This window comes from Fringilla coelebs (assembly GCF_963513975.1).
Source record: "Fringilla coelebs genome assembly, chromosome: 5".
Classification (NCBI taxonomy): domain Eukaryota; kingdom Metazoa; phylum Chordata; class Aves; order Passeriformes; family Fringillidae; genus Fringilla; species Fringilla coelebs.
In genome coordinates, this window is record NC_140033.1 from 12,789,762 (window position 1) to 12,802,012 (window position 12,251).

A 12,251-nucleotide genomic window follows, 5' to 3' on the forward strand; every position below is an offset into this window, starting at 1 on the left:
TCAGACAGCAATTTTGTCTGTTATCAAAAATGATGAGCAGCTTCTGTTATAAAACCCAGCCATTTCCATATACTGAATATTCTAAAACACTAATTTATTTGGCTGGTGCTTTACATGTTTGGATTTTTTCCCAAGCCAAATTTCAATAAAACAAAATTTTCTTAAAGTTGAGTCCAGGCACTGATGCTAATAGAAAAGGGTTTTGACTGGCAGAGTGTGGGATTGCTAAACATGTTCTGATAACTGCTTTGTTAATTCTGCTTAACTAAATAGGAAAGAATAGAAAAGTGAAACAAAAATATGCTTCTCAATTGTTTTGCTGCTTGTTTCACACAGGACAGGTAACCCACAGCCAGGACCTGACAAGCACTGACCACTCTCAACATATCCAACTGAAACAGTAATGGGTTTTTTGTATTTTTTTTTAATTTTAGGTCTTCTTAAGGTGATTTTGGCCATCTAAAATACTGGTTAATATTTTAGCTACCGTATTTTTTAAATGTCATGTAGGCAGCAGTTCTGAGAGCATAGTATTTCAGCAGAGATGTTATGAAGGCACCACATATCAACTCTTTGTATCCAGGTATTCAGTTATTTGTATCCAGGCTGACAATGGCAGGTAAAATTAATTCTCTCTACGGCTTTGCCTCCAGCTGTGTCAGATTGACAGAAACCCAAGTCGTACAGCTGTTGGTCTCTGAGATCTCTTAACAACATTGATCAGAGCTGGTGTTTTGCTGAGATAAAACTGGGTGCCATCTGCAAGGGAAGCAAAATTTTGCTCCTTATAGAGTGTGATGTCCTCTGCCTCTTGACAACTCCTTGATAGCTCCTGTGAGTGCTTCCATGCATAAGCAGATGAGATGTCTAATGCTGGCTTTAAGGAGAATCAGTCTAATGGGAACTGCATAAGAAAGATGCACACAAAAATTGTGCAGAAGGGTTCAAATTGTGTCCTGAATGCAGTCTGAAAAACAAAAGGGCACTGGGAAGGATCCCTTATGTCTAATGCTACAAGATTAATTGATTAATTTTTATAATGGGATGAGTAATGATTAGTGTTTGCTAAGAATTATAATTTTGTGATATCACTTGAATTAAGCCAAACTGGACAATGTAAATGACTAGTGGTCAAATCTGGCTGGCTTGCTAATAGTTTTTTCCAAAGTAATGAACCGTACAGTAAGGTATAATGAATGGTCCATGGGTTCTGATATTTTTTAAGTGTATGTTCATACTGGCTTTTGATCAAGAAGAAGATGGTTTAAACCATTTTAAAATACAGAATATTTAGTGCTGATATACGAGATGCACTGATACAAAAATATGCAATGCACTGTTCATTCCATTCTGTTTCTGAAAATTTTCTCAAGAGAAGGTCACAAGAGCATTTTTATTTTTCTTTGAAGTCACAACTTTGAATTTAGTTACGAATGTGATTTTTAACTATGACATTTTAGATCTTTAGACTTTTTAGACAGCTTTTCCTTATTTGTAGAGTGAATTCAGAATACAAAGAGGTATTTTGAGTGTAAAAAATATTCAAATTAAAAACTGTAAGAACTGCATTGTATTTTGTAATCATCATCTATCTGTTCATGGAAACAAATATTTTTATTGCTGGCTGCTTTTCTTTCCCTTGTGGGAAAAGGATTTTGACTGCCTGTACTCTTGTATGTTTTCTGATAAATAATCTGAAACAAATATCTGGCACTAGGAAAAAAAATACAAATGGTGTTTGTCTTTCATAAAAATCAGATCTACTTTAGCATTAGTGAGAATTACAAATTTTGTAATTTAAAGTCTCAGCTATTTATTACTTGCAGGTTTCTGAGAGCAGCTAATTTTTGTTCCACTAGCAGATTTAGGCTGTTGTTCAATTTCAGAAATGCTGGGTAGTTATTTACATCTAAATAAAGCTAAAGGGTTGGCGAGCAGTGTAAAAGCCACCACTGTAAAATTGTAAAAGATGAGGAGAAGAATAATTAGTAAATACACTTGATAAAATCAATCAGAATAGCTTCCTAAATGAAGTCCTAAAAGGTAATCTGAGGCTAAACCCTAGGAGGATGGGGCTCTGAGCAGGCTGTCCTTGCCCAGTATGAGATCCTGGTTGGAGCAGGTGATCACCCACGGGTCCCTTCCCATCCACCTCCTGCCAGGATTCCCAATAACAGCAAATGTACTTTTCATGAATTAATGCAGCTAATTTCCTGTAGATGAGAAGTCTGAGGAAATACTTATCTGGTTCAACTTCCTCTTAGTCTATTTATATTCAAAGATCTGATGTGCTTCCTGCACTCACACAAATTTGTTCTCTTTTAATGAACAAGCTCAGATCACAATTCATATTGCTTTTTGTGCTGAGAACATTAAGGAGAGAAAAATAAGCCAAACAGAAAGCTGTATTTCCCTCATGCCAGTGTCCAATTTATTCTGATGCAAAGCTATTTATAGTGGTTCTTTCTGAGATACAGCCAGCAGGTATGTGCTTGGATAATAAGGCTGTTGCTAAAGAAATAATTACATGATGCTAAATTTAACCATGCTTTTAAGTGCACCAACCTCGTGTAACAAAACACCTTGTTGAAGGCAAAGTGAGCAAACTTGCTCAGACCTGGCTGAAATGGACACCCAGAGACTGTAGCAACTGAAACAGTCATTAATGAAGCATCATTAATGCTCCCAAAATACTAGCAGATGCTCTTGGATGTCTGACAAAATAGTAACCCCTGTGTTAAGGGAGCATTTTCTACTGGGGCACCCACATTCTGCCTTCAACATTATTGGCCTTAAACAGTTAATGCCACATTACATGGAGGTCCCCTGAGTGAGAGGGTGACCTCTCAATGAAGCTGGCAAAATGTAAATGATACCATGTGAGAGCAGCTTAGTAGTAACTAACTCATATCAGTAAATAGAAAGAGATGCTTTGTGTAACTTTGTTTAGCAGGCAGCTCTGAAGGTCTTTTATCAAGAAAATGAGCACCATAAGGTGCTGGTAAAGGTATTAAAGTACTGCAGGAAAACACATGAAGTTTTATTTAGATCCCTGCAGCCAGACCAGTCTAGAGGCAGTAGAAAACACACATTGGTCTCAAGAACTGCTGTGTAAAAGAAGCTACCTTGAATATACAGATATGAAAGTCCTTTCCTTGGCTGCTTTAGGGAAACTCTCTGGCACCAAGAAAACCTGGGAAATAATTTTTCTCAAGCCAGTTCTGTGCTGAGGTGTCTCTCTTTTCTGAAAACCAGTAAAACTGATTGCCTGCCTTTAAATGCCTTTAAATGCCTCCCTTTACCTATGCAGGTAGATAATAATTAGCTCGGTAAAAATTGGTTTTTGTAATTCCTGATGGGCTTTTCTATTTTTATCTGCTTTTACTTTTCAGTCCTTCACCCACTGGAGGAACAGCCAGGACTGTTTTGCTGAGCTGGGGGCTTCTCAGTCCCTCCCACCCCCACCCCAGGAACTACAGATGCTTTGTTGTTTAATTCAAAAATGGACCTTTTTAATCACACAAAAGTGTTATCCCTGCACAATGATATGAGCAGGATTAAGATGAGTCTGTCTGTAATCCAGCATTTATTATTTGCAGTGACCAATTCCATAATAGCCCACGTTTGACTGCAAGGTGGTGGCACAGCCACCTGCCCTGGATCTGAATCCTGAGGCTCTTTATCTTTTCTGCTTTTCTCCATGTAGTAAATCTTTAACACTCACATTTTAATTCCCAACAGTGGCTGAGAAACCCTGGTACAGAAGTAATAAAGACAATATTTCATTGTAACCTTGGGCCAGCCAAAACAACACAAATCATTTTGCCCCAAGGCCATTAAAATGTCTTTCAAATACAGCATCAACTTTAAACCCTGGTTTCAATCTAGATATTACCTAGGCAGCCCCTCTTGTAAAACTCAGTGAAATAAATAAACACCACCTAACATTTCCACATGCTGTGTGAAGAGTACTTGATGATATTACTTACCTGTCTTATTCTTTCCCATCAGATGTAATGTATAACCTATGCACCAACACAAACCACTTTCCCACCAGAAAAGGGAAATTAGTAGGTTTCATGTCAGACAGTAGCAAATGGCAATTTGTGTAGCCAAGCAAAAAACTAAACAAAGAAACAAACAAACAACAAAAAAACCCCCACATTGTTTTATTGGGAGGGAATGGAAAATGAAGCAAGCAGAAGAAATGCAGAATGGTGAATGACACCAATTTTGGTTATGTTATGTTAAATTCTCAAGCTTTTCCCAAATGTATAGGAAAGAAATTAGGACAAAACAACCTGAGGGTTCAAATATTTTTAATGCTGTGCTCTTGCTGCTTAGAAGGGACAGAATCTAACTCTAGTAACAATGGATCTGTGGCCACCAGAACTGCCCCTCCCTGCTGGTACCACTATGCACACAGCTGAGTGGATGTGCCATGCCTGCACAGGAAACCTGGAAGGCACTGGAGAAAACATTTGTGTGACTGAGGGAAATCATCCATGCAGCTGACTAACACAAGGGAGGTGGCTCAACATACCCAAAACATCTTCCTCTGTGAGGTTTTTGGTGTTCAGCTAACAGGAGTGATGAATTTACACGGTCAAGTGCTCCTCCATGCTAAATTCAGAAGGGATTTATTTTTCACTGTGGTATTTCTCTAGAGATGTGTGAGTAAATTTTCCAAGGAAATCTGAAGGAAATCTCTAGCAGTTATGCTGAGGCTGTCCCACAAAATGCTACTGCAGCATTTGTCAGTCATCCAATAGCTTCTGCTAATTATAAAACTGACTAAACAAAAATGGAAATTAAGAGAAAATGATCAGCAGTGGTTCCTTTCAGCCAAAGCTAAGACCTGTATACCAAAACATGTTTGGAAATGTTGTATCAAGTGGTCTGAATTCAAGCAGAGGATAAACAGCATAAAAACACTACTGTCAATATGACAGCTGCCACCAGATCTGAATTAAAACATGATAAGAACATAAATGATAAATGTCTCCAGATTATTACATGGGGCCAAATGTAATCATCATTGTTCTCATGGCTGAGCCAGAGTGGAATTGGGGTATTTCTGGTGGGAAGCAGAAGGGATCATCATCCCCTGTACATCTCTGCAGAGTCCTCCAGATGCTGCTCTAGGGGACAGCCCTAGCAGTGAGAAAAATGCTGTTTGCTCCACAGAAATGCATGGAGCTCAGTGAATCAGCTGCACTATTTATTTTTGTGAGATTATTTTTTGTTCATCATGATCTTCTATTTGCTGAGGTTAATAGAGAAGTAAATGTGAGTTCTAAAGCACAGAATCCTATCAGGTAAGGACTAATCCAAAGGGCACATTCAACAATTCTAATGATGATGCTGATGATATAATAATAATAATAACAGTAATAATGATAATCTGTAGATTGAGCACACATCAAGGTAAAATAGTATTTCCATTATCTACATAATAAAATAAATTTTATAGTTTAATTCTGCAAGACTACACTGGTAACAAAGGCAAATTGCCACTACAAATGATAAGTGGAATAAATAAGCCTGAAAAAAAATTGCATTTTACATTGTAAAGGTGATGAGCACTATCCATGCTTTGTCTTCAATAACCATCACCAAGACCATTAGACCATGGATTTTTCTAAGTAAAACAGCTTTCACATAGATCCTAGTGACCCTGGTAATTCAGGGAAAGAAATAAAGTCTGCTGCTAATGATTCACTAACCTGATGTCTTAGGGTGAAGCAGGACATGACATGAAACTCCTTTTGGAATCATTATGTCAAAGATCTGCTTCCAAATCAGTGACCCTTACTGATAAACTATTTAAAACCAATCAATAGCAGATTTTAAATGGTTTTCTGAATTACAGTCACAGAGGACTGTGAAATCAGCAGCATTAAAAACAGTCTGTAAATAAACTAAGCCACATAGAAATGTGCATTGCACACACTTCTCACCACTTAAAAAACATGACAGTATAAATGTAAAGGCACCACAGGTAATACAATTACTCTGTAGTTAAGTACAACTGATGGTCTGATGGGTTTTAAAAGCTCAGGAAATTTGAAGTGAAGACAGAGGTGATTACTCAACCAGAAAATAAAGTTGCAAGAGTAGAAAGTGTGTTGAACAAGATTGGAGAAATTATTACTTCTGTTACTGGTTAAAGTGATTATACTGTAAGATTGCCAATGAAATATTTATGTATGCAACAGCAGAGAGTTTGGCATTTTATTTCCTTTGGAGGAAGATAGAAAATGGGGAAAAAGTGGGTGCTATAGAATGAAGATCACCCCTAGCAACATCTCTGCACCCTGAATTACCAAGAAGTCCTGAATAGTTGAATACCAATAGCAATATTTCTAAATAATATGTTAACCATATTAAACACATACACATTTACCCTTACTATAGGGTTCCATTAGAAAGATATTAAGGGACATTGATAAATTGCTGGCAGGTATTGTTAGTGATTGTAATAGATTAATTTAATACTTGTGGAACCCTCTATGGAATACTTGTCAAATGCTTAATCAACAATTAACTTGGTCAAATAATTTGGAACAATGGAAGGGGCAATAGATGGCAGAGAAGTGACTGGATGATGTTAAAGAAGCTAACAACAAACTGCAACTCTTGGTCAGCCCTGAAATAGTTGGGTGGCTGATCATTGTCAGTCCCTTCCAACTGAAATGGTTCTACTCTATTCTATCCCACAAGCAGAGGGAGAAAAGGGATATTCTTAATCTACAAGTAAGGTCCAAATGTTTGTGGTTCCAGACCAGTGAGCAAATCACAACATAAGCGACCCATCTTCTGGAATAGATCTACTGGGATTTGCCTGAGAGGACAGAGTCCATCTGGCAAAATCACAAAGCACTCTCACAGATTAAAGCCTGATATTAAAACCTCACTGAAAACTGTTTTTACTGAAGGTTGATGTGCTAGATTTGATTCATGTCAAATCTTTTCTTTAGCAATAGCCAAGGCATTAAGCATAGGATCCATGCAGCCAGGATGCCTAAAGAATTTCCATTGCCAAGGCCTGGCAGCCTTCAGACACTGAAGATCACCGGTGCCCATGCACCTCCAAGTCTTTCATGTTAACAGCAAATAATGCTCTCAGAGAGCAGCCAGCTCTGTGGTATTCTCAGGGTCCACCAAAAGTGTAGGGACAGGTTTTATTATTTCATTTATTGCAGGAAAAATACTTTGCATCATATTAAGATTCTTGTAAGAGATTCCATTTGTCAAGATTAGTGTGCACACCAATATTACACATATGAAGTGACCATAACTCAGGTCACTCATAATCAATTAGGGAAAGATGGTTTATGATTACAAACAGCTTTTAAATACTGCAGGTGATGTATTTGCCATACAAAGGTAGTTTTGAAGGAGACAGAAAATAAGGATTAATGGTTGACTCAAAGTAAATCCTGATAAATTAGGGAACCCAGTTTTTGCAAAAGTTTGTTGTGATAATATTTGGAAGGGAGAGGCCAAGTCCAAGCTTTATCTCCAAATAAAGCAAAAAGCTTTTGAACCTGTGTCTACTTCTTTGTTTGAAAGACTAATGGCTTGATCCTCGAGAAAGAGCTGAACTGCCAAATGTTTGTTATATTTGAAGGTGTGTTCCTTCTCAGAAGATAAAAAAACCCTTTCCCCCAGAAACCTATTTTGGTTTAATGTAAAATAGTAGGAAGGTTAGATTTTTTTTAGAAAATTAGGGGGGAAGAAGAGTTGCTAATTTGCTATAGTAATGACAGAGCATCTTTGTGACAGTGGCATGAAGGTTGAAGGGAAAGCAATTTTAAAGTAGGACTGTGCTTTACAAGCATTATGTATTTATCCAGTCTATGATACTGACAAAATCATCCTGTTTTCAGAGGAATGTGGAGGAATTTTCATAGCAAAACTGAAAAGTGGGAGGTTTCCCTATCAAGTTATTGTCATTTTCAAATACTGTTAAACAGCCAGAAATAATCTTGTAATACTAAGACACAAGGAGAGAGCCACGGAACAAAGTTTTTCAAGGCATTATTTTCCATTAACAATTTTCACATTGTTTCCCACGTGGCTCCAAGGAGCACCTGCCCTGGAGGCCAGGCTGGGTGTTGATGCTCATCCCAGCATCCCCAGCTGCAGCAGAGGCCCTGCAGAGGAGGGAAGGGTGGGAATCACCTGCCCCTGCCCACGCAGAGCCCACACTGCCTCCAGAGCACCTCCTGAGGACAGCACCCAAGGAACGAGCTCAGCACAGAACCTGCACACCTCACACCTCGCCATTGCTTCCTGAAAGCCTTTCCTCTCCTTCCCATGGGATTTGGTGTTGCTTTCTGCCTGTATTTAGCCCAGTTGCTAATCTCTCAGTGCAAAGAGTCTCCTTCCACCACAGTGAATGACAGAGCAAGTTCAACCCTGGTGAAGCCCAGGGATGCAGCTGAGGGGAAAAGGCTCAAATTTGGAGACAGAGAATATTTCAGCTAATGAATCTGAGTAATGTTGTGTGGCAGCTGAGTCCAGAGGCTTTTGTGCCATATCCTGCAATTCCCAAGCTGTTGAATCAGATGTTCTGGCCTGAGATAGCCCAAAGGCATTGCTTTAAATATCTCAATTAACAGCCCCACTGAACATTAAGGAAACTGCTGGATGTGCCAGTGTTGGTTCTTGGAGAAATGCAGTGATAGGTGATTAAGACAGTTGCAGTAATCATAATTTTCTGCACACTTGGGCACAGAGTGCATGAGTGTAAATATCACCCCAGCCCTGGACCAGCTCTGAGTGGATGCTGCATGACTGGCAAATTCCTCTTATTCAAAAAGGATACTGCACATTAATGTTGTCCTGTGTGCTGAAAATGCCTTACCAATTACCTTTTCATCCTAATTAAGCCTTCTCCTTAATCTCACCTTTCCAACTGCCTTGGCCTTTAAAGAGCAAAACTACCAAATATATGATGCATGAAGGAAACCACACAGAATATCAACTAATGAAAAATTCACTAGTCTGTTACCCTCCCTGACCACAGAGTTTAAAAGGATCTGGAATTCATGGTGAAACCAGAATTTAGCTTCAGAATTTTTAGCTTCATTTCCTAGTTCTCTACTGCCTATATAACTGCAAATACAAAATTCCATCTGATAATTAGTGGCAAGAGAAATTAAAATGTGCACTCTTTAATAAGGCCAAAGCCATGTGTCAAATTTAACATAAAGACACCCCCAAAAGACTACAGCTTAAGCTATTCCATGGCTGACAGAAAGTGGTAAACATTCTTTAAAACAAAAAGCAATTCCCTTGGATCAATCCCTAAATAGGGTTATGATTAAATCGGACATTTGGGAATAAGCTGGAAACTGGATTCTTAAGCCAAGTATTGCTGAGCTCAGCAGCAGTCCCCTGGCTCCTGCTGGCTTCTATCAGTTACAAAACCAATCTGCATTGTATTTCAAACTCATCACAGGCACATGGGGAAACATGATACATTTTCAACTGGAGGCTAAAATTTGGTTTACTTGGATGTGCATCCACCCCTCTCTGCTCCATCATACTGAGGATTTTACTGGTTGCTACTGGTATGGGTTCAGGCATTCTTAAGATATATTCATGAAAGTCCTGTCATACAGAGTATTTTCTGCTCAGCCTTTTCTTACCCCTTTTTTATTTGACCTTCCCATCTGATAGGCACAAATGCTCCTAGTGAAATATCAAGTCTCTTTTTGAGAGTTCTGGGAGCCTGCACTGTTCTGCAGTTCACCTGCAGCAGACACCAGGCACTGGGCTGTGGCAGCAAACACACAGCTACCAGCCCCCTCACCTTGCCCCACTGTTAACCACCTTGGGTCTCTGCAAGAATAATCCAAAATAGATTTTTGCAAATTTTCATGAAAAGTGAGATTCCTCCATCATTGCACACTTGCAGCTTTATAGAAGTCACACCTCATGCTTCTGTCAGTGAGCAACACGTCCTAGTGGATCAGGTGAGCTGCTACCCTTCCTCTGTCTAAATAAAACTGCAGGGCAGCAACAGGCTGGTTTTCATCTCAGGTACCCAATATTTATGCGTGGATTCAGTTGAGGATTGGAGACATTTTTTTCTGGCTTTTTAAAACCAGTAATTCAAAATAAAGGATAGATACCAGTCCTTAGATATATTAACACTGCAGTCAGAAGCAGGTACTGATGACTTCCAATACCCAAATGAACAACTTCAGGTAAAAAACAAATTTAAATGATGTATTTCTGAGCCTTCTAGGATTTTGATTTCCAATCCATTAAAAAACCCAAGCTGTTTTCCAAGCTACATGATTGTTCTTATTTTCAACTGAGATTTCCAGAGTTTAATCACACATCTCCTGAGATAGGTTTGGAGAATTACTTTTTAAAAAATAGGAATATGATTTGGAAACACATATCCAGGGGTCTACAGAGAAAGCAGGCTACATTTCCTGTTTGCTTTTTTACTGAACCATTTATATCACTAGAACATTTTTCCTTCATATTTTGAACACTGAGAAATGAGTTAACAAATTAGGTGTGTTCCAAATTTGCCCTCAGCCACAGCCTCTAGCATAATTTATAGCCACAAATGCACAGTGAAATGTGCAATAACTCACAGCATTCTAAGTAATAGAGCATACAACCATGCTGTTGATAATATGGGCCTAATAGCATCTAGTCTTTATCTGCCCTGCCTATTCTCCTTGTAAAATGTGTTAAAAACATCACTACCTTGGTGTAACTTGGAATATAGTAGGGGGTTAAATAACAAAACACCTCTTTTTTTTTTTTTTAGAAACAATAATCACACTTCCACGAAAGAGCAAGAAATTATAATGCTAAACATCAGGCAATAAAACAGGAGAAGAGGCCAGAACTCAAATATGACTTATCAGAGTGTCCACTGCAGCTTTCCATTTCCAAAATTTAAAACAGTAGCTCCCTGTCAGGAGATGAATAAATACACTGCAGTTTTTAAAAGATTTTTTTAATCCCTTGTGTTGAGTCTAATATTAACCACAAACTTAGGGCCATTTTCCTTTACAGAAAGGACTTTTTGCACTTTCTTGAGTGAAAGGGTAATCTAAACTTACCAAGGGAAAATTGAAGGACAGATGCAGTAGTTGTGTTAAGGCCAGTGGTGGTCTATGGGAAGAGAAGCAAATGTTTTTGTTAGATGAGCAAAACAATACATTCATCATTTGTTTTTCCTTAAAGCATGGAAAATCTCTAGACACCCACATCTCCAGTGCATAGGACTGTTAATCACCAGCCCTTTCAGACTGAGTAATAGTGGACATTTTTTAAATGTCATTTTGGTTATTGAAAGCTCATCATACGTCAAAGCCAGAATTTTTTTCACCATAATAATTTCTACCAAAACAAAACCACATTTATGTTCAGCAGGGTCACTTGACTACTCTTTAGAAGACTGAAAAAGTCTCTGTGGTTTATAGTCAGCTTAGTGCAAATCTGTATATATGGAACAATTCTCCCTTTTCCCAGCACAGAACAAGGACTAAAAGTGATCATAAATAAATAATAAAATTAACATTTATTAACCCTAAAATAATGAATTGTTGAGAGGAAGCAATGGAACTTAAATCTTCCACACCAAAGGAAACAAAAAGCCCTTGGTGATACTCTATGGTATGTAGTGTTGTAGCAGAATCTACCCACTGCTGACATCCATCCCTATATCCTCTACCCAGAGAGAGGCAGAAAAAAGAAACACCAGCAGCTCACCCTGTACTCCAAACCAACCTCCTTTAAGGCCTCTCTTTCTCCCTTCTTTGAATGTTTCCATTCAAATTAGAATGGTTCTCCTGAAAATGCTATAAAATAAAAAGCCCTAGTGTGTTGTGAAGGACACCTACTTGTTTTCAATTTATTTTGAAAGCTGAATTTAACAATACTGCTACTTTACAAGGAAGGCATCCAAGAACAAAAGGGACTGGACTTTTTCTAGTGTCAGCTCAACCTATTCATTAAATGATATCTTTGAAAATAATGGATGGAGATCTGCATGAGTTGGTGTGAGCTTTTGGTGTGATTTGTTTCTTTTCTACATACATATTGCATACAGAAAAGAATTTCTTATAAATATTAAGGAATGGCATGTTCACTGAAATGCATTGAGGATTAGCTGATAAAAAGACTACACGTTCTAACAGATAATTTTAATTTTTAAGCAAGAATAGGAAAGCTGCTTTTGCATGCATTTACTTTAAAAATAAAGTTGCATT

General features: G+C 38.2%; 1 protein-coding gene across 1 annotated transcript in view; it reads right to left on the reverse strand.

Annotated features, from left to right (window-relative positions):
- RELN (reelin) overlaps positions 1-12,251 on the reverse strand; it is a gene marked incomplete at its 5' end in the record, with an annotated part of 284,100 nt that overhangs the window by 136,368 nt on the left and 135,481 nt on the right. Inside the window, one exon of the mRNA XM_084206102.1 lies at positions 11,100-11,151. Coding sequence (XP_084062228.1) covers positions 11,100-11,151 — 52 coding nt within the window. The remainder of the gene's footprint in view (positions 1-11,099; positions 11,152-12,251) is intronic.